The 23856-nt window shown below is 34.8% G+C and overlaps 1 protein-coding gene across 2 annotated transcripts in view; it reads left to right on the top strand.

Annotated features, from left to right (window-relative positions):
• Nucleotides 1–22483, top strand: part of SPART (spartin) — a 30277-nt gene extending 7794 nt beyond the window's left edge. For both annotated transcript variants that reach the window (XM_041766892.1, XM_041766891.1), the window contains exons 4-9: nt 1717–1884; nt 5678–5801; nt 11004–11198; nt 12170–12328; nt 12408–12498; nt 20958–22483. In XM_041766892.1, the coding sequence (XP_041622826.1) occupies nt 1717–1884; nt 5678–5801; nt 11004–11198; nt 12170–12328; nt 12408–12498; nt 20958–21231 (1011 nt within the window). In that variant the 3' untranslated portion in view covers nt 21232–22483. The remainder of the gene's footprint in view (nt 1–1716; nt 1885–5677; nt 5802–11003; nt 11199–12169; nt 12329–12407; nt 12499–20957) is intronic.
• The last annotated feature ends 1373 nt before the right edge of the window (nt 22484–23856 follow it).

The following is a 23856-nucleotide window of genomic DNA, read 5'->3' as shown; positions in this document are numbered from 1 at the left end:
TTGCTATCACCACAGCCTTCCTGCTTAGTTGGAAAAATAGCCTAATGGGACTAAATGGTGAAGTTTAGGTAATTTTGGCATTAGCAGATGGGATATGTTGGACATTTTGGGGGTATGATTGGCATTTTGAGGAAGAAACGGGTTTTATTTTAGGGAGTCTTTGTTCTCATGATAAATAAAGCTAAATAGAAAATAAAGTGCAATTAAAAATATGAATTTGCCTTATTAAGCCTGTTTTTTTCCTGCCCACATGTTGATCTCTCATAGGGAGTTGAAATATATAAACTATTAAGGAGAAGCTTTCATCAGGTATTCTTGCCCATCCTAATGTAAAAGAAGAGGGGAAGAATATTTTTGATTGTGAATATTGACGGTTTTCTGAAGTTGAGATTGACAGAATGATAGTATAATATTTTATTCTCTACTTCAGTCAGTGTATATTTAGGATCCATTATTTAACTAGGTATTGTACTAAATGCTGGATGAGAATATAGAACAAGAGACTGACTATAAAGATGCTATTTAACAGGTCCTATTCTCAGGCACTTGTAGTTGGCTGAATAATCATAGTATAGGATGATGATAGATGATGAAATAAAAGTATACACACAGTTCAGGAAGGAGATCAGGGAAGATTTCAGAAAATAGTTTCCTTTGAGTTCAGTCTTGAAAGCTATGTTCTTCTTTTCTCAGGAAGTGTAGAGTACACTTTCATTCTGTACTTATATCAGAAAGATCACAGGTGATGGGAGCAGACTACTAGCTAAGTAAAAGGTCAGAGTCATCTCTAGCATTAGGTTGTATAAACTATATACGAGAATGACCTGGTGATCAGCATATACTTTAGCATAGTCAGTGCTAAACATTTAAGCTATGGTAACAAAACGTATGGTATCCTTACAGAAGGGTATGTAGCCTCAGTGTGCTCATGGAGAGTGAGTAGTTGACAAAGGCAGAAACATGGTCAAATGGATAGGAGTTCGTGACTTAGCTTTGCTGTTTACTAGCTGAATGAAGTGACATCCTTAATTATTTCAGACCTATTATGGAGCAGTTCCTCCTTTTCACCCCTATATTTATTGGACCTATAATACTGGGTTTTAGGATAGAAATTAACTTTTAGGTAGTATGTTTACTTTTTGGTTGTATGGCATTTTTAGTTTGCTCTGTTGTCCCAGAACTCCCAACTAAACAAAAGTTAATTACTAGCTGAGATTTTGACTTGTCTTTACTCTTAAATATTCATTCAGCAAAGTATTTGCAAGCAGAATACCTTCAGTATTCAAGTGCAAAAACAGACATAAAACAAAATCAGTCTTCCAACAATGCAGAGTGGTTAAACTGGACGTAAGTTTTGTTATTGCCTTTAAACTCATTTAGTATTACATGTATGTGTTTCTTAAAATTTACCATATGTTATTTAATTAAATTCAAATGTAGCTACATCTGGCTTAATGATAACTTAAACCAACAACTGCTGTAAATTTATTTTTTATGCTTTTTCTTTAGAAATTTGGTTTAGGCCATTTGCTGTAAACTAAAGAACTCAAGGGGTTGAGGTTTGGTGATGAGATAAACACAAAAGTATAGAGAAAAGACCAGCAAAAGTGGTTGTATTTATAGTCTTTCAAACACATCAGTGTTTGAACAAGCACATTACTAGAGTGCAGCTTAGAAAAAATTCGAATTTGATCTAAGGTTTAGTCTACCCCCTAGGCCAACTGGAACCGGGCAGAAGGAGAAAATGAATTCCAAATTCCTGGAAGAGCAAGATGCTCCTCTGACCAATTGAAGGAAGCCAGTGGCACTGATGTGAGACATTTGGGTCCTTCATTGGACCAAGACAATAAGGACGTGCGTCATAAAGGAAAACGGGGGAAAAAAGTAAGTAAAATAAGAAACAAAGCATGTATATTTGTTTGTGTATATTCTATTCTAATGGTGCCTTTCACCAGTTTCAATTATTTATAAGATCTTATCCCTGTTTACTAAAGCAGAGCAACTTGCATAGTCACAAAGTGATCACTGGTAAAAATAATTAGAATCAGCTTTAATATTTTCCTTTCCAGTGTTTGTTACTTAAACTCTTTTAAAACATATTCTGTGTTTTGAGGGCTAGATTTTTTTGAAGTATTTGAAAGATTTTTGTATTTATGTTAATGCATATTTTTTTTGTTTTGTTTTGTGTTGTTCTCTACCTTCATGTATACACCAGGATCTTGGGGCCAGGTGCGCTTTTCCTTACACTACCATTTTTATTCAGTTCCTTTCTTTATGGATGGTCATCAGGAAAGAGAATGATTTTTTTAAAAATACATTTAGTAGTGGGGTGCCTGGGTGGCACAGTCAGTTGAACATCCAACTCTTGTTTTTGGCTCAGGTCTAGATCTTGGGGTCCTGGGATTAAGCCCCACATCTCGCTTTGTGCTAAGCAGGGAGTCTTCTTGGGACTCTCTCCCCCTCTCTGTCTATACCTCCTCCTCCCTGAGCTCATATGTGCATGCTCGCTCTCTCCCTGATAAATAAATTTTTAAAAAAATACATGTCTAGTGGCTTTTTTCTTTTATTTTTTAGATTTTCTATTTAGCTTTATTTGTCATGAGAACAAAGACTCCCTAAAATAAAACCCGTTTCTTCCTTTCATTCATTCAGTAAGTATTTATTTAGTGCTAGAATGCTGAACATAGTGGAAAAGTTAAATTTCTTATCTCAAGGAATTTATTGTTTAATGGGGAGGACAGATTAGCAAAGAAAATTTCTATCCGGTGTGATCATTAGATGAAGGCACATAGGTTGTATAGTATGCTAGATTGTACCATTAATGTACAACCTAGCCTCATCGATAATGTGGGCCTATTGTGGTGTGGTAACCAGTAAGGAAGGCTTCTGAGAGGGCATTTGCCTAAGATCAGTCCTGAGGATGAAGCAAGAGTTGGCCATACATACAACAGGTTAAAGGAGATTCTAGGTAGAAGTAGTAAAATAAGCAAATGTATGAAGAAAGAAATAGCATTGTGTGAGTATTGAATTACAGTTTTCTATTCATTGTTGTATTCCATATTGTAAGTGCTCAATAATTATCTTAGAAATTAATTCATGCCACTTGAATATTCTACATTTTTAAAAAGATGCTATTTATTTGAGAGGGGGAGAGAGAGTGTGCACAAGCTGGGGGAAAGGAGGAAGAGAAGGAGAAGCAGATTCCCTGCTGAGCCAGGGGACCCTGGGATCACCATCTGAGCCGAAGGCAGACGCTTAACCGACTGAGCCACTCAGGCACCCCTTGAATATTCTACATTTATTTGTGTTGAACATCTTAGATCAGATTTATGAGGACTTTGGGAGCCCAAGATGGCTCCAAGAAATGTATTTGTTTAAAAAAAAATTTAAGTTAATGCACAAAAAGCAAATCAAAAAGATACTTAGTGAAAAGTAAGTCAGCTTCCCATTCTGCTGTCCATCAACCACCTAAATTCCCTGCTGCAGACACATTATTGCTAGCTTCTTATCCTTGCAGATACATTCCAACATATATACATGTTTATTTTGTGTGTGGATATAAATGTATATTCACACTTATATACAATTATTAATACAAATGGCAGTATGAGAGACATACTGTTTTGCTCCTTACTTTTTTACTTAACAGTATATTTGGAAATTTTTCATATCATTTAAAACCTCTATTTTTTAAAAATTTAAGTTGTTAACTAAAAAAATCAAATTGTATAAACAGGCATATACATTGAAAAACTTTACTCCCACCTTTGTACCATTTTCCTTGTCACTGTAGGTAATCACTTTTTATCAGGATCTTGTGTTTCTTCTGTGGGTTTCTTGAGGCATGTAAAAAGCAAATAACAGATTTCTTCCCCTTTTCTTATATAGAAGGTAGTATCATAGAGTGTCCTGTATTTTTTTTTATTTGATAATAGAGTCTGGGGATCTTTCAGTGTTTTTTTTTTTTTTTTTAAGATTTTATTTATTTATTCATTAGAGACACAGAGAGAGAGAAGCAGAGAGAGACCCAGGCAGAGGGAGAAGGAGGCTCCATGCAGGGAGCCTGACGTGGGACTCAGTCCCAGGACTCCAGGATCACACCCTGAGCCAAAAGCAGACGCTCAACCGCTGAGCCACCCAGGCATCCCAATCTTTCAGTGTTAAATGGAGAATCCTCTCAAATCTTTTTTTATAGCTACCTCATATTTTACTGTATGAATTTATAGTAGATTTCTTTAACCAATCTCTTATTGAGTATTGGAATGATTTTAGGTGTTTACTATTAGAAACAGTGCTTCAGTGAGTAACTTTGTAGATAGATGCATTGATTCATACATTCCCAGGTAATTCATCAGATAAATTCTTAGAAGTGGGGTTACTGAGTCAATAAGTAAAAGCATTTGTATTTTTGATAGATTTTGCTACATTGCTTCCCTAAGGACTATACTCTTCAGCACTCCCACCAGCAGTATAGGAGACCTATTTCTTCATAGCCTAGTTCACAGAGTGGGTGATAAGCCTTTCTGTATTTTTGACAGTCTGATAGATGAGAAATGATATATTGGAATATCTTAATTTGCATTGATTTTTTATTGTGAATAATATTGTATGTCTGCTAAGGTTTCCATGAATTTTGTTTTCTGTGTGACGTCTGTTCCTGTCCTTTGTGCATTTTTAATTACTGGGTTGCTAATCTTTTCTTCTCATTTTCCAGGGGCTCTATATATTGGGACATTGGCTCATTATTAAAGATAGAAGTTGCTAATATTATGTTGTTTGTCTTTGGGTTTTACTTATGAATGGCTTCCCCTCCTCCATACAGAAGTTTTTATTTTGTTTTTAATATTGGTTTATATTTTATGTGACGTTCTCTTTGTATTTTTATTGGGCAGTTTGATTTCAATTAATTTTATAGTATGATGTCTGAGTTAGCCTGCTGTTAAGTTCTTAAAATGAATAAATTTAGTTTTGACATTTTGAGTGTTGACCCTAGGCCTCATAATAGCTGTTAAATTAGCAAAAAATATTGGTATTTCTGCGTTCCCCATTTCCACTTAGATGGCTTTTACTTGATTTCTATCAAAAACTAGTTTATTTGGATACATCCTTCCTTACTGATTGAGTCATTTAACAAATCTTCTAAATCTTATTGAGTATCCTGTGCATACTGTCATCAAGGAGGGATTGATAGGTTTATGAAGGAACTCATAGTCTCATCAGTTTAAATATGATTTGATAAATGCTATATTGGAGATATGTTGGTATTTAAATCTTACTTACCAGGGAGACCTTATATAAGTTTTAAGCTTTATGGCCATTAAAAAAAAAAAAGAAAGGAAAAAAAACAGCATTTTGTGAGTATTAAATTACAAAAATGTTTTTATTGTTCATTGTTGTATTCCATATTGTAAGTGCTTGGTAATTAGGAATTAATTCATAACACAGGAATATCATAACTATCTCTCAGCCACCTACCTGACTTAGGAGAATATACTTTATAACATAAAATACTTTATGGCAGTTGTGGTATTTTGCTTTATGTTATAAGATACACTGGTAACTATGTTGGCTAGAGATATTTTTATTAATTATATATAGTATTTGTTGGCTTGATAATTTATTACATAATGCTTATAATTTTTCCTCTTTATTTTACATTTTGAAACATATTGACTAGGCCAAAGACACTTCAAGTGAAGAAGTTAATCTGAGTCACATTGTACCCTATGAGCCAGTTTCAGAAGAAAAAGCTAAGGAATTACCTGAATGGAGTGAGAAAGTGGCTCAAAATATTTTGTCAGGTATTACAGTAATGTTAATTTTTTTTCTCTATAATGTGAAATCTTTGGAATCTGTAAGAATATTTAGAAAGATAATATTTTGTATTTTGGTTCCAAATCATCTTTTAATAAATACTTAAACAAAAACAAAAGGAACTAATTTTTTAGAACATTACATATTAATCATAAAGGCATAAGTTCTTCTTGCCTATTTTCTGTTTCACTCTTGAGGAAAATTGATAGTGAAAAGCTTTGGGAATCCTAACAACTCTCCGAATAGCTCTTCTGAACATAAAATGATTTTCCTTTCCCCTTTGAAGTTCACCTTTAATCCTTTTCTTTTCTCCATTTCTCTTCCTTCCTTTCTCTAAAAAAAATGGTAAGATACTCATCCATCTTTAGAAGCAAAGCAGCACTCCCTAACCACACAGCAATTGAGGTATGAAGAGATCTTAGAATTATAGCTAAGCTATTTGGGATGTAGGCCCTACTATTTAATTCTGGTTAGAGAGGGCATCAGATCAGTTATTTTAAAACCGGAATGATCATTACTGACATGTTTTTCCATTTTCATCGGTTAATATTTTAGCTTTTCAGCTGTTGTAGCTCTCAGATTTAGATCTATTTTGTTTTTAAAAAACATTGCCAGTTACTCTTTAGCAAGCCAAATTCATGACCCTGTAAAGAGATCTTGACCGTCATTTAAGACTGTCAATACAGATTTCCATCACTGTACCTTATAAGAAGTCAGTAAAAAATAAAGATGTCTAAAGCAGAGGAAACCTTTAACATGAAAAACCAACAAGCTAAAATAAGTGAAAATTAATTAGGAGCTAACATAATATTTTTCCCAGTGTCAGAGAGCTGCAAAGAGAAAGCCAAATTTTTCACTTGTAATTTTAACAGTTAAAATTGGACCCTTGAAAAATATTTTCAAAGAAGTTTTAAAGAAAAATCTTCACTGTTACTACCCTGCCCCATAACTTTACAGGTTGCTAGACTATTAAGTCAGTATTCAGGAAATTTGCCTATATTTACACATATGTAGAGAACTAATTTCAAAGATTATTTTCTTAAGTTTTTTTTTAATTCATACTGATATAAAACTGTTCTATTTACTATTGCCGTGTAACAAACCATCCCAAACTTCATGGAATGAAACAACAAATATTTGTATATGCTTAGGAGTACCATGGGCCAGGTATTCCAAAAGGTCACAGCAGGAATGGCTTTTATCTGCTTCGTGATGTCAGAACCTCAGCTAGGAAGACTCAAAGGCTGATTAATGACTGACTCAGTAGCTGGGGGCTGGAATCAGTCTGAGGTCTCCCTTCACTGACAAATCTGGTGTCTGGGTTGAAAGAGCTCAAAATCTAGGACTTCCAGATAGAGTGCCTAGACATGGTGTCCATGTGTTTGACAGCTTAGCAGCCTTAAGTTCGTCAGGCTTCTACAGGGTAGGTCAGGGTTTCAAGCATGACTGATACAGCAAACAGAAACTACATACTCTTTCTGATATATTCTTGGAAATTTCTGGTATTACTCACTATAAGAAAGTAACAAACCTTAGATTTATGGGGATTTGACATAGACTCCACTTCTCAATAGGAGGAATGTCAACGTCATGTTGAAAGAACATGTGGAACAGGCAATGCTATTTGGCTATCTTTGGAAGGTATTGCATGCCACAAAGTCTTAACGTTCCTAGGTACCACACAGATTCCACATATTGGTTTTAGTCAAAGAGATGGAGCATCCTTAGAATCAGCTAATCCTGGGGACAGATATCTAGAGATTTCAGAAAAACTTTCAGCAATGCATCATTTGAAAATGAGAAAAACTACACTATGGTAACACTTAGAGGCCAACTTTACTACTTGAGATTTCAGTAGGCTTTTGTAACTCTTTTCATCTTATCTCCTCAATTCTGACAATAGCCCTAATAGTTGGTTACGTTAAAATTATTTTAACTTCCTATCAGAGTACATACATATCTCTCTACATACTTTTTTTCCTTTTTATTTTTTTAATATAAATTTATTTTTTATTGGTGTTCAATTTGCCAACATATAGAATAACACCCAGTGCTCATCCCATCAAGTGCCCCCCTCAGTGCCCGTCACCCCCACCCCCCGCCCACCTCCCTTTCCATCACCCCTAGTTCGTTTCCCAGAGTTAGGAGTCTCATGTTCTGTCTCCCTCCCTAATATTTCCCACTCATTTTTGATCCTTTCCCCTTTATTCCCTTTCACTATTTTTTATATTCCCCAAATGAATGAGACCATAAAATGTTTGTCCTTCTCCGATTGACTCATTTCACTCAGCAATAATACCCTCCAGTTCCATCCACGTGGAAGCAAATGGTGGGTATTTGTCGTTTCTAATGGCTGAGTAATATTCCATTGTATACATAAACCACATCTTCTTTATCCATGGACACCGAAGCTCCTTCCACAGTTTGGCTATTGTGGACATTGCTGCTAGAAACATCGGGGTGCAGGTGTCCCGGCATTTCATTGCATCTGTATCTTTGGGGTAAATCCCCAGCAGTGCAATTGCTGGGTCGTAGGGCAGATCTATTTTTAACTCTTTGAGGAACCTCCACGTGTTCCTCCACCAACAGTGTAAGAGGGTTCCCCTTTCTCCACATCCTCTCCAACATTTGTGGTTTCCTGCCTTGTTGATTTTCCCCATTCTCACTGGTGTGAGGTGGTATCTCATTGTGGGTTTGATTTGTATATAGAATGAAAACCAACTAGCTCACCAAATACTTAAGGTACAAGTAACAAAGTGGCAGAAAATATCCAAGATTTACTCCAGAGAAAATGATCTCTATCAAGAGTCTATTTCTACCTGATCCATGCAGGCTTTATGCAAAGATAAGTAATCAGGAATCTAAACTGAGCTCATTCACTTTAGCCCATGATTGGTTCCTGTCCTGTGTCAGAAGATCAGTGAAGATCAGTAAAAGCTACAGTCCTGTGTTTCATAAATATAAAAGCTGAAAAAACATAAAGTAACTGCTTAAAACTTACCTATATAGAATATTGGTTTGAAAGGCTAGAATTACATTTTAAGAAGGCAACTGCCAAACATTTTAGATGGAGAATTTAGTAAGCTGATTTGGGAAGAAGTGGAGGATCTGTAGCAATAGACTGATTAGAGGGCAGCCCCGGTGGCGCAGCGGTTTAGCGCCGCCTGCGACCCAGGGCATGATCCTGGAGACTCTAGATCGAGTCCCATGTTGGGCTCTCTACATGGAGCCTGCTTCTCCCTCTGCCTGTGTCTCTGCCTCTCTCTCTCTCTGCATCTCTATGAATAAATAAATAAATAAATAAATAAATACATAAATAAATAAATACATAAATAAATAAATCTTTTTAAAAAATAGACTGATTAGAGCCCTCCATTGGGTTAGATTTGAGTGAAATCATTTTAAGTCATCTGCCAACTTCTTATTTATTCAGCAAACATTCATTGCCTTCTATATCTCAGCATTAAATGTATGCATATAATGTGAATATGGATAAAAGAAATCTATATCTGGCACTACACATGCCATTTAAAAGATCTTAATAGCTACCAATAAAATATTACATGTTCTCATCTTCTATTGTAGTATCTTTGGTTTTACTGTATTATCTCTCTTACATACTCTTCCATGGTGATAGCTTCTTTATAATTTGCAGCCTAATTATTTCTCTTCATCAGTCCTGTGACTTTTCATTTATCTAATATCCATTTATTATTAGTCATCAGTGGACTCTGTCCCTCTGGTTTGTTTCATTGCAGGAGTATATAGTCTACTTGAGCTTTCCTTTGTTTCATTGTCGTTTATGATTTCTCAGTCTTCTTCAAATTCAGCTGATTTTTTACTTCCTAATCTTCCTAAATCTTTCAACCTAAAAAAAATAAACATAAAAAATAAATCTTCAACCTGTAAGTTAACTCTAAAAACCCATATGTATTTTTTTAATAGAGGTCTTCAATCCAATCCCTTTTTGTTATGGGAACTCCTGACTGGATGGTATTTTTCTGGGTTTGGGACCTGGTCTTCCTCCAGGGAGGCTAGTGTTTGAGCTAGAGGTAGACATGTTGACTAAAATAGGAAGAAAAACACAACAGTTCTCCTAATCAGTTACCACTTGGCACTTTATTTATTTTTCATTGTTAGCATTTTTAAATAAACAGGATTTTCACATGATTGCTAAATGCCTGCTCACTCATAGGCCTGAGTAATTATGTAAAAACCATGCTACAGACCTTGGAAGAATATACTTAGGTATTTTATATGTATGGCTTTAAAAGCTTGTTGTTTCAGGGTATAGCCAAAAAAGAAATACTTAAAATTGTAAGCTCTCCAAGGCAGGGTAACAGTTCCTCTTAGAGGAAACTATTCTTCTATATTTTTTCTTGCTTTTCCCATCTCCTTCTGACTTCTCCTTTTCCCACATGTGCACGGGACCTTTTCACTAGAGAAGTCTATGCTATCCTGCTTTCTCTGTGACAGTCTCATTTTTCATGCATGCTGTAAGAGAAGCATTGAAGGGCTGGAAACTACCATCAAGAAAAATGGCTAATCTAGACTTCCCAGTTTTCTTCTTATATCTTTTCTTCTCATGCGTTCTTTGAGTATTCTTATGTCTTTATCATTCAGGTCCATGTTACAAGCTAAAAGGTGCTGAGATTGTGGGGTTTGGGTTTAGGATTGAGGGAGGATCAGGACCCCCTGCCTTATGCCTTTCATCCAAAGCAAGCAAGCCTTGGTGTTTGAGATTTAGGTTTATTGGCTTCCAATTTGCATTATTTATGTCTAAACCCTTTAACACTTCATAGAGGAAAAGTGGTTCCTGGACTAAGGCAAAAAGAAAAAGGATACCTGGGTCCTCAAGCTAGATACCATGTTACTGGCATCAAAACCCAAAATTAGTCCTTACTAGTAACATTGTGGTGAGTAACATGTAGATAGATACCTATAAGTTGTAGTAGAAGCATAGAGTAATTCAGAACTGTGTTGAGTGATCTGTGACCTAAGTTCTTAAAGATGAATTTACTTAGATATATAATCCAGTTAGAAAATTAGAATTGTAAAGTTGAAAGTTTATGGCATGTTTGGGATATGAACAGTGACTTCCTTGTTTTTGTTTTCCTGTTGGTTTATTAAAGGGTTTACAGGTATAATCAGCTCTAATATTGTACACTTTAAAATTTTCCTATAAAAAGGTGCTTCCTGGGTGAGCTGGGGTTTGGTCAAAGGTGCTGAATTTACTGGCAAAGCAATCCAGAAAGGTGCTTCTAAACTCCGTGAACGGATTCAACCAGAAGAAAAACCAGTGGAAGTTAGTCCAGCTGTGACCAGGGGACTTTATATAGCAAAGCAGGCTACAGGAGGAGCAGCGAAAGTCAGTCAGTTCCTGGGTAAAGTAACTTTGGAGGACTGCTTTTTTTCAGTTAAATTAAAAATGGTTTCTTAATCTAGGTTAATCTGAATGTTCATTTAGATGGTTTAACCTTAAAAGTAAAGGATTAGGACAAAACAGTTTCACTTTGCTACTCATAATAGGGTTTGTAGCAACATCAACCTATCTGAGAGCCTTTAGAAACATTTCACGTACTTGGCACACATTAACTGATTCAGAAACAAGATCCCTGCCTAGGTGATTGTTGTTTGCATATTATTTTGAGAAACATTGGTTAAAGGGTTATTTTGGTGTATCAGAGAGGGGAGTGTCTGTGCCTTTCAAAAGGAATGGCTCTGAATGTATTTGCTATCCTTGAATAGGATACATCCTTTTAAGAACAGCTCACTGCATAGTAGATGGGGTCAAGTGGGAGGGATGTTTTATTTGAACTACGTTGATTCAGTGATTCTGGTGTCAGCCTTCCCAAGCAATATGCTACTAATTCATTCTCCTTTGAGAATCATAAATCTAAAGTTTGTATTTTAAGGTAGTCAGATCACTCCTTAGTGAATTATCATTAGAGGAAGATTATCTTTTTGGTATTCAGTATTCTTTGAATCAGGTTTTGGTTTGTTTACTTTTATATAGACTTAAATACCTTATTACTATTTCAGTGAGATATTTGTTGATACGGAAAAAACATAGAAATGGACATAACTGGAAAATATGAAAGGTGGACCTTGCCAAAAAGAAAATTATATTTTAGAAGCAAGGTTTTAATCACTAGGCTCTGCAAACATATCTTTAAACCAAATAAGAGCCTTTGTTTAAAAACTAGCCAGCCATGGTTCTCATCCTTATATAGAAATGATAAGTTATGCAATAAAATAAGTTTGCTCATGTAAGAATTTTGATAAGTAAGAGTGGTAAAATCAAGGGAAGAATACATTTTTTTCTAAGTGTTTCCTTTTTTTCTGGTTACATTAGTTGATGGAGTTTGCACTGTAGCAAATTGTGTTGGAAAGGAACTAGCTCCACATGTCAAGAAGCATGGAAGCAAACTTGTTCCAGAATCTCTTAAAAAAGACAGAAATGGAAAGTCTACCTTGGATGGTGCTATGGTTGTAGCAGCAAGTAGTGTTCAAGGTAACAAAGGCCCAGAAATTTTACTAGGAAACTCCATTCATTTAGCTGTAGTCTTACTTACTTTTAAATATATTTGCAGGATTTTCAACTGTCTGGCAGGGATTGGAATGTGCAGCCAAATGTATTGTTAATAATGTTTCAGCAGAAACTGTTCAAACTGTCAGATACAAGTAAGTTATCATTTTAATGACTAAATCTCTTAGGGCAGTTATAAGAATTCAAGATAGTTAAAATGATTGTGTCATAATTGGGTATATGATAAAAAATTTTTTCACTCTTTTTCTTAATAGTATTTAGGCAAATTAATAGAATTACTATGACTTTGTCTTATATTACTAATGTTATATTTCTTCATCATTAATGCAAAGAAGCTTAATGAAAAAGAAAAGCCTATAGTGACTCAATACCTTATTAACTGCATGTTCTTGATGGGTGATGTTTACTAGTAGTTTTGGTGGGAAAAACTTGAATTATAATTAAACTATTGTACCTTGTTAACATTAGCCCCTCCTGTATACAAAGAATGGTAAATATTGTCACATCTTACTTGACTCTACCCTTATTCATTCTTATTGGAATGGATAGACGGTATGTTATCTATTTCATATATTAGGAAGTGGACAAATATAGAAATGAGTGTTCTGCCCAAGCCAATCTGATAACTATTAAATGTGAGACTTAAAACAGGATCATTTGATTTTAGCTCTTTATTCTTTATAAGTCCTAGGGGAATCTAGGTCTAAAAATAAATCTAGTATGAAGGACCCGAGTTGCTTTCTTAGCTTTAAATTAGTTTAAAGCCTAATAAAAAATTTTTATTCAGAAAGCAAAAAGGTAATATTAATGGTATTCTCAACTCTGTTATTTATATTAATTATCCACTCAAAGCAGTTGAGTTCATACTTCTGTACCAGACATTGTGTCCAGTGCTTTTCAATATATGTTTAATCTTTAACACAATTTTTTAAAAGATTTTATTTATTTATTTGATAGAGCACACAAGCAGGAGGATCAGCACGCAGAGGGAGAGGTAGAAGGAGAAGCAGGCTCCCAGCTGATCAGGGAGCCTGATGTGGGGCTTGATTCCAGGACCATGGGAACATGACCTGAGCCAGAGGCTGGCACTTAACCAGCTGAGCCACTCACACGCCTCTAACACTATTTCTTTTTTCTTTTTTCTTTTTTTTTTTTGAGAGAGAGAGAAAGAAAGGTAGGGGGAGGGGCAATGGGAGAGGGAGAGAAAGAGGATCTTAAGCAGGCTTCATGCCCAGCACAGAAGCTCCATCTCACAACACTGAGATCATGACCCCAGCAGAAATCAAGAATCCGATGCTTAGCCAGCTGAGCCACCCAGACATCCCTCATCCTTAACACTGTTATCTCCATTTTACAAATGAGGAAGCTGAAGCATAGAGCTTTAAAATACCTCATTAAAGATAATACCCCTACTAAGTGGTAGAACTAGGATATAAGCCAAGTCTCTTTGTATCATGCAGTGTGAAAGAACCAACTCTGCCCTTGATGGGACATCTGTGCAGGTTTAGTATCTAGAGTTATTTTCCACCACTATCTATCATGCATTTACATTCTCTTCCCTCATAGTAAATTACCTGTGACTTAGGAAAAACTAACTTAATTTCCAACCTGAGTTGATTTGGTCTCCATCTGGGGCATGCATACCTTTGAATCAAAGCAACATAACATCTTGAAGTGTCAATTTGACCAAAAGATTTGGCAAAGAAAATACAGAATAGATCTGAAGTTCTTTTGGTGGAAATATAAAACCCAAGTCTTCCAACTTCCCTCTTGGTACTTGTAGCCTTGATCTCTAACACATCTTATGTTGTGGCTCTGAGTTTACTTTGGTGGATCAGTCATAATTTAAAAAAAAAAAGTTTCTTCTTTTGTTATAAGAACCCAAGAAAGTCAGACGTGCCTTTTATGCCAGTAGTGAATTATTTTTAGATTATCAGTATCATTTGTTAGAGATAGTCATGTTAAAAGTCAGTAGGTTTACCCATTTGCTAATTTAATAAAAAAAAAAAAGTTTAAGTACAATTAAAGAGCTTAATTAAAGATTTGGAATTCACATAACCAGCAAGGTTTTGGTATAGATTTTGTATTTTTGGTCCTTAGTGAGGAGAACCTAATAGGAAGAAAAGGACTTTTAACAGTGGTTCTGAGCTTATTTATTTGTTATGGTACGTATTGCTGTTCTTTTTATCCTTTCCTTCAAAGATTCGTGGAATGAAAAAACAGGTGAGAATTTGGTTAGGTAGGCTTGTATATAAAGCTAACTTTGGTCTTAGCAGAAACTTAATTAGAATGATGGAAGGGGTAGTGAGGATGTAAAGAGTTTTTGTAATACTGTTTCCTCTCTTAAGAATAATCTGGCCCAGAAGTAGAAATTCTCTTTTAAGAGAAGAAACTGCAAATATTAAAGCAGTAATAATTTAATGATTTTTATCACTGAAGAAATGGAAGAGCAAGTTATTTGATTTAATTTAGTTCCCATTTATTTATATAAACTTACATTTATGAATGTAAGTAATACATTTATATTTTTATATTTATGAATTTACATTTATTTAAATTTGTTTATACTTTGGAAAAGTATTTGATAGAGTAAGTTTTTTTTTGTTTTTCTCCTCTACTCCAACTGCTGGTAGTAGGTAAAATTTGTATTCTTATTTCCTATAATAAGTTATTCTCCCAAGCATTTTGAATCTGCCATAATTATGTGCATTATGCCTAGGTAAAAAACAAATGTATTATATGTACTTCTTTACCTGATCTCTCATGGTACAAGCCAGTACAAAAGTTATCTTTTCATTTAGGCATATTTATTTTTTTTTTTTTTTTTTTTTTTTTTTTTTTTTTTTTTTTTTTTTTTATTTATTTATGATAGTCACAGACAGAGAGAGAGGCAGAGACACAGGCAGAGGGAGAAGCAGGCTCCGTGCACCGGGAGCCTGATGTGGGATTCGATCCCGGGTCTCCAGGATCGCGCCCTGGGCCAAAGGCAAGCGCCAAACCACTGCGCCACCCAGGGATCCCCTCATTTAGGCATATTTAAAAGCAGATTGTGGAGTGTTAATAAAGCTGATATTTATTTCCACTGTGAAAAAAAAATAAATAAATAAAATAAAATAAAAAAAATAAAAGCAGATTGTGTTACAGAAGTATATTGTTTATACCTTTCATGGTTTTAATTATATCCAGGATTATGTTCATTGCTTATGAATGTTTTACTAAGGATCTGTATAATCAATTTTACTCTTAAATTTTTAGTAAATTGTGTAGGAATTACTCATTAAGACTATTTTTGTCAATTACATTAATGTTCTTATTTTAAATTAGGAACATTAAGACCTACAGGAACAATGAAAAGCATTAAGTAACTTCAACCCACTATATTAATTGCAGTGTAGTATCTACTAAATAATTTATTACTCCTCTCCATAGCTTCTAAATTTCACCTTTACACTCCTTTTTTTCCATTTCAAATTGTTTAGAGGATAGGGTACCTGACTAGCTCAGTCAGATGACATTGTGACTCTTGATCTTGTCTTATGTTTGAGCCCCACATTGGGTATAGAGATTACTTAAAAAAAAAAAAAAAACCTTTAAAAAATACATAAATAAATTGCTGAGAGGAAAAAAATAAAACTTCAGTAAGTAACATCTATTTTTGTTTTCCCCTCACTAAAAAGTTATCTTAGAACACATTTCTGAATAATAAGCTTAGTTAAAATAGTTTTTCTATAAGGAATTTACTTTTTTAAAGGTATTTTATTGGTTTATTTAATGAATTTTAATTAAAATTCCCCTTAAATTTGCACTGGGTGACAGGGCAGATTCAAATTCATTAAAGCTAATTCTTTGGCAGATGTCATATTACTCAAAACCAGTTTTATATAGCATCTATTCAAGAGTTATATAAGATCAGCCTTCTCTTTTCTGTACTGTAACTATGCAAGTATTTAAACATTATCATGTCCTTTACTTACTTTTTATTGTCTTCTAAATACTCCCAGCTCCTTTAACAATTCTATATGTACTGTGGTTTCCAGTTCCCTTCATTTATCAGTATTCTTTTAAAAGTGGAACCCAGAATTGAGTGTAGTATTTTCTGTTGTTCCCAGGTAGAACACAGTGGGACTGCATCCCTTGTTTGGTAATATTTAGCATTTGGCAAAGAGGGAATACAAGACAAAGATATCTTTTTAGTAGCTGTTATTTTATCGACTCATAAAACTTTTTTTTTTAATGAAAGTTTATTTATTTATTTTTATTTTTTAATTTATTTTTTAAGAAAGTTTATTTAAAATCTGGGCATTCATCTTATTTTTGGACAGTTGATATTTGTACCTAAAATTAAGAACTTTATATTTACACAACAGTATTGTCATTTAGCTCACTGTTCAATTTTGTCTTATCAGACTACTTCTCAGAGTTGTTGTCTTCCATATCCATTCATTAAATATTGGTTCTAAGGCTTTACTCTATGCTCAATCCTTTTCTATTCTTTGTGGATATTGTCTATACTGGTGTCTGTAGTTATAACCTATCATATTTGTGTTTCCAGTTTTTGTCTTAATCTTTATGCTTCATAAATCCCAACTACATAGCCCTTCAGCTATTCATTTGCTGAGTCTTGTTTTTTATATTTATCCTTTTCTCTCCAGGCTTGTTACCACTACTGTAGAATAGACCTGCATCATTTCTCAGCTATCTTATAGCTTGTTTCCTATCTGGTTCCTCTGTCTCCCTCTTACTTACAATTCACAATGCAACTGAGTTAGAGCTGTCTAGAAACATAAATTTGGTTGTGCCATTGCCATGGATTTCAAGATAAAGTTTAAATTCACCTATAAGGTCCTTCATAAATTGGCTACAACCCACCTGTCTTGGATGGATAGACTAAGAAGGTGCTATTTCTATTTTGAATATTTAAGATTAATATTTCCAAGAATAGTTTTGAAAGTTGCATGTAAATTGAATTTTAGGAAGATTTATTTGAAATTTGTTATGACTGAAATTTTGTTATAATTAGTGAAATCTAGAATCACTGCCAATATGCTGTCTTTGTAGACATTACTGAATGTGCTGGAGAATTTTTTTTTCCCCTGGAGAAATTTCTGAAGAGTCTCATTCAAACTGTATATGAAGTCTCATTGACTTATTTAGAGCATACTTTATATTCATTTTTATTGCTCTTCAATTGGTAGTGTTACTTGGCATATAAAATCTAATAAGCTGTAATTAAACTTTTTAAGGAGTAAATAAATAAACATTGTCAGGACACCTGGGTGACTCAGTGGTTGAGCTTTGCCTTCTGTTCAGGGTGTGATCCCAGGATCCTGGGATCAAGTCCCACATCACACTCCCCACAGTGCCTTCTCCTCCCTCTGCCTCTTTATCTGCCTCTCTCTGTCTCTCATGAATAAATAATATCTTTAAAAAAATACTGTCTTTTTTTTTTTTTTACCAGAAATAGACTTTCTAGTTTTTAGCAGTGTAGTCTGAATCTACAGTGTATAGTTTGAATGAAGAAAAGAACTGAGCAGTTACTTATCAAGGAAGAGAAGAATAGATACCTGCCAGGAATACTGGTTCTGAGGCATATTAGGAAGCAGAGGTGATAGATTAGGATACATTAAAGCAAATAAACACAACCGCTTAAAAACCATTTTATTTGGTCTTTAATTACACATTTTGTATAGTGGAATTTTCAAAGTGCTTTAATCTGTACATCTCATTTTATGTAATAAAAAAGAAGAAATTGATGAGATGTGAAGAGGTTGATACTTCACCAATCTTCTTGTGGTTAGTTTTGGGCACAATTGGTATTAGTATGTAGTTTTTTGACTCCTAGTTTGGTACTGTTCCCTAAATTAACAGGAATTGCTGCTGAAATGGAGATAGCATGGGAAAACAAGCAAAACATCAGTGTATCAACACAGATGCCTTTTTAGTACATTACTGCTAAAAATGTAGCCTTTGGAATTGTGTTACATATAAAAATATCATGAGTGCAGTTGGAGGTATCAAACTGCATCAGTAGAATAGGGGAAGTGGAAGTTCTTGAATCTGGAGGATTTCCTTTATTCAAAAACACTGATATGGCCAAATTCTTAAGTTAACCATGTCACTTCATTTTAGCTCACATAGTCTGGAAAAGAGGAGCCCTAAGAGAAACCTCAACTGGAAATCATGGTCATTCTTCCAGTGCTGAAACTGCTACCACCCCTTTCTTATCATTTAACCTTAGCCATTGCCACTTGATAATAGCATTTATGGGGGCATGATTGACAGAAGGGTCCATGTCTTCTTGCAAAACCAGCAAATTGCAAAGCAGCAGGAACTGGGAAACAATAGTTAAGGAAGCTTCAGTGTCTGGTAACTGGTGAGAAAGCCCCAATCAAGAGTGATATGGGGGTGCCTGGGTAGCTCAGTCGGTTAAGCATCTGACTCTTGATTTCAGTTCATGATCTTGGGTTACTGGAATTGAGCCCTGTGTCTGGCTCTGCTCTCAGTGAGGAGTCAGCTTCAGGATTCTCTTTCCCTCTCCACCTGCCTCAATCGCAGGTGCTCTCTGTCTCTCTCAAATAAGTAGATCTTTTTTAAAAAGTGGTATATGGGCAGCCCAGGTGGCTCAGCGGTTTAGTGCCACCTTCAGCCCAGGGTGTGGTCCTGGAGACTCGGGATCGAATCCCATATCAGGCTCCCTGCATGGAGCCTGTTTCTCCCTTTGCCCGTGTCTCTGTCTCTCTCTTTCTATGTCTCTCATGAATAAATAAATAAAATCTTTTAAAAATAAATAAATAAATAAATAAATAAATAAATAAATAAATAAATAAAAGTGGTATATGAAGCACCTGGGTGGTTCAGTCAGTTAAGTGTTTGCCTTTGGCTCAGATGATGATCTCAGGGTCCTGGGATTGAACCCTGCATCGGGCTTCGTGCTCAGCAGGTAATTCGCTTCTCCCTCACACTCTCCCTCTGTACCGTCTCTCTAAAATAAATAACATAATAAGATACACTCTAGCACAGAGATTGAAAAAAATAAACACCCAAGTATGAACAAGCTAATAGGATCACAAACCACTGTTCCAGGCTAGCCTAATGGTAATAGAGGACTTGTGAATTCAAAGGGTCCAATGTTAGTATAAAATATCCAGGTATAAGTCACAAAGCACATAGGAATCTTCAGTGTGTCCTAGAGAAAATTATAAAATGTGCCTTTTTTTAGTTTATGCTTGCTAAGCAAGAAAAAATCTGGTACTTTAAAAACGGTAAGAGAAAAAAATGGGATAATTTTTAGTGTTTTTGTATAGGCTTTCAACTTGTATTTTCTCATGGAAATGATACTAAACACAGATATTGATAATTGTCTATAATAACTACTTCTGTATAGTGCTTGTATAATTTCCCAAGCACTTTGCTATATATTTGATGCTCAAGAAACTGTTGGTAGATAGCAGAGGAATTAATCATTTTAAGCATTCAAGAAATAATGAATGTCAGGCAGTGTTCTTAGCACATAGGATTTATTAATGAACATGGCAGAGTTTGTTTTCTAATAGGGTTTATATTCTAGCAAGATAATCAAAAAAAAGGAAGTTACTAAGTTCTATACTATGTAGCAGGTGATAAATTATTGAATATAAAAGAACAGCTTATCAGTTTATCAGGAGATTGACAGATGGACCGTGTGGGGTAAAGCAGTTGAAAATAGGTGAGATAGTGAGAAGACAATAATTAACTGACTTGAAGAAGGTGAGGCAGTGAGACATGTGAATTCCTGGGTGAGAATAGTTTAGGCAGATACGAGCCAGTAAAAAGGTCTTACTTATTGGAAGGAATTACTTCCAATAAGATGGCACATGTGTGTTTCATGGGTTCAAAGAACAGCAAGAATGCCAGTGAGTCTGCAGTGGAATGAGGAAGAAAGTGTTGTAGAATCTTTGCTTAAAGCTAAGCTTGGATTCTGATACTTTAAAAGACCTAACCAGGGGCGCTTGGGTGGCTTAGTTAAGCATCTGACTCTTTATTTTGGTTCAGGTCATGATCTCAGTCTCTTGAGATTGAGCCCTCTGTCAGGCTCTGTGCTGGGCGTGGAGCCTGCTTAAGATTCTTTCTCTTCCTCTCCTTCTGCCCCTTACACCCCACCCCCACTCCCTCTTTAAAAAATAAATAAAAGGCCTAACCAAATCTAGTTAAGGTAGAACTTGAAACCATTTATAGTGACTCTAGATTCTTTGTGTTCTATAGTTGCTTCATTGAAAATTTTCTATTTCCAGAAAGGGTGGGTTAGAAAAGGGAAACAGTGACTGATGAACAATCTTTATTATATTTACATTTTATTCTTCAACACAAACAGTTGTTACTACATTAATCTCAGCTAGCCCGAGTGTATTTTCACGCAGTTTCTGCTAAAAGAGAAATACAGCCTTGGCACAGTTTGATTTTATTCTTTACTCTGTTTTAGATTATTAATTAAATTGAAACATAACCCTTGATTTTGCTTTCAGGAATAACATACTAATCATGGGACTTAATACTAAATCAGAAGATCTCAATTTATATTTATAATTTCATTATACTTTTTTTCAATCTTTTAAAGATATGGGCATACTGCAGGAGAAGCTACACATGATGCAGTAGATTCTGCCATCAATGTTGGTGTAACTGCCTATAATATTGATAACATTGGTATCAAAGCAATGGTGAAGAAAACTGCAAAAGAAACAGGACAGACACTCCTGGAAGACTATAAAATAGTTGATAATTCTAAAGGGAGTAATCAAGAAGGAAGAGCAAATGTAAACATGAAAAGGGAGACGGGTGAGCAGACAAAGGACCTAGAGAAGAGTGAGGCAAAGAAGAAAGAGAAATGATGGAAGTGCTCTGAATCACCTATACCAAAGCCTTACAAGGTGGATGCATTTTTGTTAAATAGGCAAATGTGGAATTCCCCACAGATTAACCAGTGTTTTAAAAATGTATTCATTCCTATGAAGTGACTATTTCATAAGCTTTATAGCATGTATTCTGCTTACAAGGAGAAGATTCAGTATTCTTGCATTTGGCCTTTAGAAATATAGGGTTATATTCTCATTAAGTTTATTTTTTCTAAATGTGGCTAAAATATTTTTGCAGTTAAAATAAGACTAATAATACATGTGCTGTAAACCTCATTAAACCTAATGTTAAGCTATTTTTGTATTTGCTGTCTTTCAAAAAGCAAGATAGGAAATTATATATTTACATAAAATTTGGCATTTAGTAACCTTAGCTCTAGTTGTACTTGGAAGGAATTACTTAAAATATTGTCTCCTGGTTTTGCACTAATTGTGGATTTCTTTTTCTAGGTGCTTGTCAATTTTCAGTATATAAGCTAAAAACAACTATAATCCTAAACTAAAATAATTCTCAGATAACATTTAAGACTTTTTCAATACAGGGAATAGGCTAATCATGGAAAATAAGATGAAGTCTATAGAATTGTTTGGTAGCTTATCTCTTTATTCAGAAGTGGAATGGTCTTTCTGATTTAGAATGAATACAAAGAGATTTTCAAGTCTTCTGGATTTAAACTGGTATTGATCTAGGAGCCTAGGAAATTTTGGTATATGATAATGTATTAAAATTTGAAGTGATTATCATCACTTGAATTGGACAAAAAAGTACTTTAAGAAATTGCTTTACCATATCTACTTCTTTATTTCAGAAGGCTTAAATATTTATTAAAAATATGAACAATTTTTTGAATGGTAAATATATTTTTATTTTGGGATTTAGTCATTGGGATTTTATATGGTAAAACCAACAAATTATTAGAAAAAGCTCTATTTACAATCATGGTAAAGAATGTGAAGACTTTAGGCTTAATCCATGGTGGGTGAGGTATAATAGTTTCCACTCTGGCAGAAGACAGGACATTCACAGACCTATAAGGTACAAATACATAAGTAAATACCTAGTGGCATTTTATTTTTGTTTACTGATTTTAAATGATTGGTATTGATTTTCATAGCTGTTGTCCATTCTAATATTTCTGAACCTTTAATGGCTGCTAGTTTATTAGACTTCATTCAAAACTATCTTTAAAGTGCTCTTTATGAATAAATTGTTTCTGAATTACTTGGCCTCAAATGTATTCACGGGATTTATTTTGGGAACACTTAGAATTGATGGATCCTTTCTCTAAGGCCAGGGATAATGTGGAAATAAAATTGAATTGGTAAATAGCTTCTATTTAGTCTCTGCCTTAAGTTTGAGATGTGGAATGACAAATAGTGGATGCTAAAGTTTACAAAGTTAGAGCAGAGGTCAGCAAAATTGATTTGTCACAAATGTATTTGTTAAATTTGTATTTAGTTGTCCATTTCACTTCATTCTGCTCTGCTCACTTGGTTGTGGGTTTCTTTTTCAGATTAATATAGACACAATCATAGTATCTTCTATATTAGAGTGTTCCAGAACCATTAGAGTATATGAGATAAATATACACGTGCACACATGTGTGTGTATAAAGAGATTCATTACAAGGAATTTTTTGTTTGTTTGTTTGTTTCATTACAAGGAATTGACTCACAAAATTGTGGAGGCTGAGAATAATTCCTAAGGTAGCCATTCAGTTAGCTGCAGACCCAGGAGAGCTGATGTGTTGTTGTTTTAGTACAAGTCTGAAGGCGCAAGAACTAGGTGAACTTGTTGGTATAAGTTCCAATCTGAAAGCCGGCAGCCTCCAGACCCAAGAAGAGCCCATTTCAGTCTGAGTATAAAGGCCAGAAAAGACTAGTATACCAACTGAAAAAGGCAGGAGGAGTTCCTTCTTACCTTTTTTGTTGTATTCAAGTCTTCAATTGATTGGATGAGGTCCACTGCCTTTGGGAGGGCAATCTGTTTTACTAGGTGTACTGATTGAAATGTTAATGTTAATCTCATCCAGAAACACCCTCGCAGACACCTCCAAAATATACCAAGTATGTGTATACCCTGTGGCCCAGTGAAACTGAAAAAATCACAGCTGCTTAGCCCAGTTTTCACTGTATAGTGTATACTTTTACCAAGCTCTGCTTGGCTCTTTGATACTCAATAGATACAATGTATAAAAGAACGGTACTCAATATTGACTGCTACCAGGGTTTTTCCTCCTTTTGCCTCTACAGACTGTCCCTCCCTCATGCTATATGGGATAGTTTCCTGGGAGTACCTTCAGGCACCAGCTGTCTAGAAATAATCATAGCTAATGTTTATGTAGTGTTTACTGTGAACCATTAATGTTCTAAGTGCTTTTATGTAGGCTAATTCATTTTAACCTCATAACATTCACACACTATTGCAACCTTCATTTTACGGAATAGGAAGCAGATACAGTGAGGTTAAGAGAGGTTACTGTTTAGTTGGATCTTTTCTAAGAGAAGAGTATGAAAGGAAAGAGGTCATAGACTAGCCTCAAAAAGGAGGGACCTACACAGTAGAGTGATTGTTAGGCCAGACATTTTTCTTAAACAGAG

This window comes from Vulpes lagopus, chromosome 8 (assembly GCF_018345385.1).
Source record: "Vulpes lagopus strain Blue_001 chromosome 8, ASM1834538v1, whole genome shotgun sequence".
NCBI classification, from domain to species: Eukaryota; Metazoa; Chordata; class Mammalia; order Carnivora; family Canidae; genus Vulpes; species Vulpes lagopus.
The sequence above is the reverse complement of the archived record's forward strand: the minus strand, read 5'-3'. Positions and strand labels throughout refer to the sequence as shown.